The sequence below is a fragment of the Gadus morhua genome, chromosome 17, assembly GCF_902167405.1.
Source record: "Gadus morhua chromosome 17, gadMor3.0, whole genome shotgun sequence".
Lineage (NCBI taxonomy): Eukaryota > Metazoa > Chordata > Actinopteri > Gadiformes > Gadidae > Gadus > Gadus morhua.
The window spans coordinates 17617785-17624454 of record NC_044064.1 but is presented as its reverse complement, the minus strand read 5'-3'; the positions used below and the strand labels follow the sequence as shown (position 1 = coordinate 17624454).

Below are 6670 nucleotides of genomic sequence, written 5' to 3'. Positions count from 1 at the left end.
GCATTTGACACGGTGAACCACCAGATCCTTCTTGCCACTCTTGCCGAACTTGGCATAGCTGAATCTGCTCTTTCCTGGTTCACATCCTACCTGACGAACCGCACCTATCAAGTGACATGGAATGGCTCCTTGTCCAAACCTTGCACGCTTGAAACTGGTGTCCCTCAAGGCTCTGTACTGGGGCCTCTTCTGTTCTCCCTCTATACCAGGTCTCTGGGCTCTGTAATTGCATCACACAGCTTTTCGTATCATTGCTATGCTGACGACACTCAGCTATTTCTCTCTTTCCCCTCATCTGAGAAAACCCTGATTGCAACACGCATATCGGAATGTCTGGCGGACGTCAGCACCTGGACAACTGCCCATCACCTGAGGCTTAACCTCAACAAAACCGAGCTCCTCCTGATCCCAGGGAAAGACTGCCCACACATGGACTTACTGGTCACCGTCGAGAACATCACTGTATCTCCCTCTCCAACTGCCAGAAACCTCGGGGTGGTACTGGACATTCAATTATCCTGCACTGCAAACATCACTGCGGTCACCCGATCCTGCAGATTTGCACTTTACAACATTCGCAGAATCCGGCCCTTACTCACAAGGGAAGCAGCTCAGCTTCTTGTCCAATCACTGGTCATCTCCCGCCTCGACTACTGCAACTCACTCCTGGCTGGACTTCCTGCCTCTGCGATTAAACCTTTGCAGCGCATCCAGAATGCGGCAGCGCGCCTCGTGTTCAACCTACCGAAGTTCTGCCATGTGACCCCCCTCTTCCGGGACCTCCACTGGCTCCCTGTAGTAGCTCGCATCAAATTTAAGACGATGGTACTGGCATACAAGGCAGTCGATGGAACTGCCCCTGCCTACCTCCAAGCATTGCTAAAGCCACACACCCCAGCTCGATCCCTCCGCTCAACTACCTCAGCTGGACGTCTGGAACCGCCATCGCTAAGAGCTACTAAAGGCCATTCAGCAAAGTCACAACTTTTCTCGGTTTTGGGACCTCAGTGGTGGAACGAGCTCCCTGCCGCCCTCAGAGTCGCTCACTATCTTCCGAAAAAGACTCAAGACTCACCTATCGACTCTGCATAGCCACCTTCCCACTTCTGACCACCAGTGTACACTGTATTGTATTGTAGTACTTAACTGTGTAGCAACTGCAGTAGCTGCTATCATGGCTGTAACACAGGGAATTGATTGACCTAGCGATCGTGGTACTTGCACTTGGTTCTATGAACATCCTTTCTGTACCGACAGCGATATATTGATGCACTTCTTATGACAAATGTACTTATTGTAAGACGCTTTGGATAAAAGCGTCTGCTAAATGCCCTAAATGTAAATGTAAATGTAAATATGATATGGCTAAGCTCAGTGTTTAAGTTCAGAAGGGCCAAACGTGTGGCTACACACAACAATACCAAAGTCGTCAAGATTGTTGCACAGCTGAATGCTGTATCACATCATGAGCTGGCTGTTATCAATTCACAACACGCATTCCATTAAAACTAGCCTACATCAGGCATTCTGACCAAAATTCATGCAGTCCCCCCACAATTAATCCAGAATTCAAGCAAAGCAAGAATGACCAAAAGTCACTTTGTGTCAACAAGAGACTGATTCCAGCGACTATCAATTGCAAGTTAAAACAGCCGACCACTTGAGTGCAAAAAACACAAAAGACCTCGCCACAGCACCAGCAAATATTAAAGGGGTAGTTCGGAATTTTGGACATAGGGCCTGATTCCCAAGTGAGCATTGGTATTCTATATCACTGGAGACAGTTTTCAACACATTTTATTCAGTCCTTCTAGTTGCGGAGTTCTCTCGTGCTAGGCTAGCGCAAGTGAACGGGAAAAGCTAGCCTGCTATTAAAAACATCTTACCCACTCCACAGTACACCCGAGGTCAATCAATAATAACACCAGACTATAGATTTAAATGTCTGTGTTGATAGAATAATGTTAGAAATAAAACCAACCTTGCATTGCATTGCATTTTGAGGGAATTGCTGGGTCTCAGCAACAGTGTTATATTCCTGGTAGTAGGCTACGGCAGCGGCGGACTGATACCTAGGTTACCGGCTCTAGTTTATTTACCTGTCGCTGTCAATGCTACAAACGCCGAGTACAGTGAACGAAGGAATTAGCGTATTCAATTAAAAAGATATGGCCACGTTTGGAGGGCTTAGCGATGCATCTGCTTTTGACGACGATAATGAGGAATTTGTTGTATCCAACGAACCGTACATGTTCGAGCCGGAATACACGGATGAAGAACTGAGAGAGATGGATGCTCAAAGGGCAGAACGAGAAAGAGTGTCTTTAGAGACCGTCCCCGCTGGAGCTGCAGTAGAGAACCGGGACAGAACAACGGGAGACTGGTGGTGCCAGTGCAGAAAATGTATTCAAATGCCGACAGGGGACGAATGCTTTTGCTGCAGGGAGTGGGACTTAGTCATTCCACAGATGCAAGAGCTGGAGCTGGACACTAGCATTCAGGATCTCGATGTGTCTGGGCATAGCGCCCCCCGAGACAGGGCAATCTGCATTACCGAGCACCAGGACTTTCTACCCCTTCTAAATCGAGGCGTGCTGGAAACATTCTTCTCCTTTGATAAAATAAATTGGAAAAGAAGACCCAGACCTGCTGGACCCAACGGCCAGTTGTCAATGTTGTAAGTGTGCAATCCAAACAAAATGTAATTGTGTGTTGCCATGCATGAACATACCATATATAATAATTTAATTGATTTATTAAAGTGCAATCAATCAAATATTATACATGGTATGTTCATACATGGACTCCAAGTCTGCTTTATTATAGGCTAGGCTCTTTACCATTGATGCAGGGGCCTACAACCACAGCCTCCGTCTAAAGAGTGGCTGATGGAGAAAGCTTAGAATATCTAGCCAGCTATTCTTTTTTATTAACTAAGAAGTTTCTTAATTACAATATTGCTCTGGTTAAAAAGGTCCTACCAGGACTAAAGGCAAAAATGAAATACACAAGCGTGACTTGCTTGGACAATTTTTTTACTATATAGACATAGGCCGTAGGCTTTTTAGCCTGATCAATTCAGCAAATCAGTCTACCACCATGAACAGCAGTAGGGCCATTGTCTTTGTGTGCTATTACCATAGTTTAGCTGTCTTTTGTAAGAGCCTGCTCCCAAAAGCTAACTTGTATTCCTTCTTGTTTTAGGCAGTACCGATTGGTGGCTTACAGAATCGTTCTTGAGTGGGGGTTGAAAGGAACACAGCTGGGAAGAGGAAACCGACGTGTTCTTCCATCCTGTGTAGTGACCAGCATCCGAAACAAATACCCTTCGGCCGCTGGACAATATGTTGGATTCAGGGAAGCACAAGATGCTCTGAGATTGTTTTGAACACAACACTACTGTAGTCTACTAGAAAACATTTGCTACTTCAACAAATCCTTTACATCAAACACAAAAAGAAGACATACATTTGGTTACAGATGACATTACGATTGTTTACGGTAACATTTTAACAACAATGTACGCGTATATGGTTCAATAAATGTTTTGCTGTTGACCTTTTTGTCTTTTTACTAATGTTTGCAGACAGTATTTAGCACCACACTAAACTCCAGTTAGACTTTCATTTTCCCCTTTTAATCATGTTTTAAAACGGGAGACGTGCTCTGCAATACTTTGATCTTTGTCCGGTCTTGGAGTGGTAGCTATGTTGTCGGGTATAGTAGCTGGTTGCTGGATATAAAAATGTGGATCTGCAAACTTCACAGTAGGATCCATGCGCCTTTCCAGGACCCGCTCCACCAAATCCTTCCTGAATGTCTGCCTGGTTGGCTCGTACCTCTTCCTGGCAACCCATCTTTTAGATTGTTTGGGAAAAACCAAATTGTATCTCGGAGTCCCTGAGGGAGACAAAATGCACAGCAACATAAACAAACCGAGACTCGGCAAGCACTTGTTAAAGAAGGCTTACAATTTTGCAGTTATCTATTATGTGTATGCTTACCATCACTGGTCGTTGCTTGTTGACGGCCAACATTCTCGTTGTTGTCCATCACAGAGAGTAGGGTGCGTGCCTTCATAGAGCTGTAGGCGAAGTGAAGCCTCTTTTCAGTGTACTTCAGCATTGCACTGTGGTACACCTCCAGGGCTCCTGCAGTTTATATTAGTTGGTTATTACCTTGTGAATGGTATCCAGAATGTTTATATTCAAAAATAGTTTGTATGACGATGTTGGACAGTCTATGCCCTTATTCATTCAATCGCAAACGGTTACACAGTAGAAACTCTCAATGGCAGATGTGCTAATATCTAAAGCACTCATGGCAGCATGTTATTTTAAGTAGAGCATTACAAAAATATATTTTAAGTTGTGTAAATGCTCAACTAATTGGTAGCAGCAGACATACCTGTATGTTGGAAGAGAGTCATGTGGTTGAGGTCTTTCAACAGGTTCTTGTTCAGTACGTGGTCCGACAGTGTCTGGAATGCAGCAGAGACGGTTTGCAGCCATTTCTTCCTTCTCTGCTGCTCTTCAGTGAGGTCCCGGTGGTAGCAAGTCCTCTCCTGTCCGTCTTCCTCCCAGCGATGTATGCCACAAATGTGATGGAGAACGGACGTCCAGCGGCGTTTCAACTCCTGCCAAAACACAGTTTTTCCAGGGACACACACAAACATTATACCAAAAACCCCAAGTCCAGAAAATAAGAAAAAAATCATTACAGAAAACAAGAAAAAACATTGAATGAACTTGCCTCTGCATCACCCCCGCATGACTGGCAAGACCACCACAGGTGATTAGTAATAGCCTTTAGCCAAGGCTGCAGATCGTTGTTTTTTTTGTTGTTTGCAGCCGCAGTCCACTTTCTTCAGTCCTAAGAAATAAAAGGACAATGACGGTAGGGATGAGAGAGAAGAGGGGGCGGGGGAGGTTTCAACAGAGAATGATTGCACTTAGTAAAAAGCTTACCTTTTGCAACATGCCAAGGGTCAAACTGGTGCTGGATGTCAGAGTAGGTCTCTCTCATAAGCTTCCTGATAGAAGGAGAGCGGTCTGTAGTGATGACATCCACTCTAACTCCTGCCTGAAGCAAACGGTCCAGACCCCTTCGAAACCCCAGGGTCTCCATGGCTGGTGAACTGGTCGCCTCTGTAACCCTTGTAATGACAATCAGTGTACGTTATGAGCGACTACTTCACCTTCCACCAATCACTCAATTGCCCCCCCCCCCCCCCAAAAAAAACATACAACTGCAATGAGAGTAGACAAGCATTATAAACATTTCTGTCTATTTACCTGAACTAAATCCACCATGATGATTTCCTGTGTTGCATTACTCATGAAACTGTATGTAGTGTACTTTGCACTAAATCCAGGTGAATCAGAACGACCATCACCGCAGATTGAAATCCCTCCACCAACTGTCTGTAGTTGTAGATTGCTCATCATCTCTTCGTGATGGTCACGGTATGCATACTCAATCACTGGTATGAGGTAGGTGGATTGCAGGGAGTAAAATGTAGTCTTCTTTGTAATTTGGAGATTCAGTAGTTCAGCCCAATCAAAGATTTCCGTGAAAGTTGAACCTGTGAACAGGATGGATGAGGCAACCAGCAGGTTGTTTTCGGGCATTCCACGCAGTTGAGAACATGACTCCCATTCACCTGAGTGTCCTTTCATACAGCTCCACTTGATGTGTATGCGGGTCCCACTAGTGGTCACTTTCTTGTCTTCCTCTTCAATTAACACTCCACACTGTTGGCATGTTGTGAAGAGCTGCATTAGCTTGGACTCGTTTACTATCCATTTTTTTTCTGACCAGTTCTTGGTTCCTGCAGCCGAGAGTATGTCAGGTATGTCAGAGCTGGAGGAGCTTGATGTGCTGAATAGTGGAACAAAGCTACTGTCAACTGGATGACTTGGAGAGGCCTCAATTGAGCTCATACTCAGATCCAGTGGGTTGTCATCTTCAGCTACTGTTTTTTCCTTATTTAGAAACAACAAAATTCAAATGAATATGCAAATATATCTACTGTTTCAATTGTGGAGTGGACAACAGATGTCTATTGCCGGTGAGCCTAAGGGCAGAGAGACCAGGTAAAACTGTGAACATGAATCAGACAAGTAATTGTTACATTTTTACACTGCATTGTCCTTTTATAAGAGCGTATAATCATTGTCATCAGTGTATGAAGTCATAAATGTCAAACAGCTACCAGTATTTATTTGAGTTCAATCTCTTACTAGTGCTGATGGCATTTGGATTTTCTTCGGCTGGCCTGATGCTGCACTGTGGGTCACCTATACAAAAAACATGAATGCAATGAAAATACAGTTGTCACAGATCACAATATGAATGAAACAATCATATAAATCACATATAAATCTCTTCTGTTGCCAATGCAATACTTTTAGCCCAAAAGTTATAGTACAAAACGTTAGCATAAACTCATGCTCTTGTTATGGAATATATCCTAAATGTTTGCAAGATTCTCTCTCTCCCCCTCTCCCTCTGACACACACACACACACACACACACACACACACACACACACACACACACACACACACACACACACACACACACACACACACACACGTCCTGATGTGAACTCTCTGCCAGGGAAGTTTTGCATGTACACATTAGGAGCAGACAAAACTTTTCTATCAGC

General features: G+C 44.3%; 2 protein-coding genes across 2 annotated transcripts; both read right to left on the bottom strand.

Annotated features, from left to right (window-relative positions):
• Nucleotides 1–2917: 2917 nt before the first annotated feature.
• On the bottom strand, nt 2918–4675 carry LOC115529985 (uncharacterized). The gene is made up of 3 exons (XM_030339140.1): nt 4408–4675; nt 4005–4151; nt 2918–3900 (listed from the first exon to the last, which is right to left on the bottom strand). Exons 1-3 carry the CDS (start codon nt 4673–4675, stop codon nt 3641–3643), a joined length of 675 nt encoding a protein of 224 aa, XP_030195000.1. The 3' UTR covers nt 2918–3640.
• An 82-nt stretch (nt 4676–4757) lies between these two features.
• On the bottom strand, nt 4758–6280 carry LOC115529049 (uncharacterized). Its single transcript, XM_030337481.1, has 4 exons — nt 6243–6280; nt 5295–5984; nt 4968–5154; nt 4758–4872 (listed from the first exon to the last, which is right to left on the bottom strand). The coding sequence occupies exons 1-4, from the start codon at nt 6255–6257 to the stop codon at nt 4796–4798; spliced, it is 969 nt and encodes a 322-aa protein (XP_030193341.1). The 5' UTR covers nt 6258–6280; the 3' UTR covers nt 4758–4795.
• Between the last annotated feature and the right edge of the window lie 390 nt (nt 6281–6670).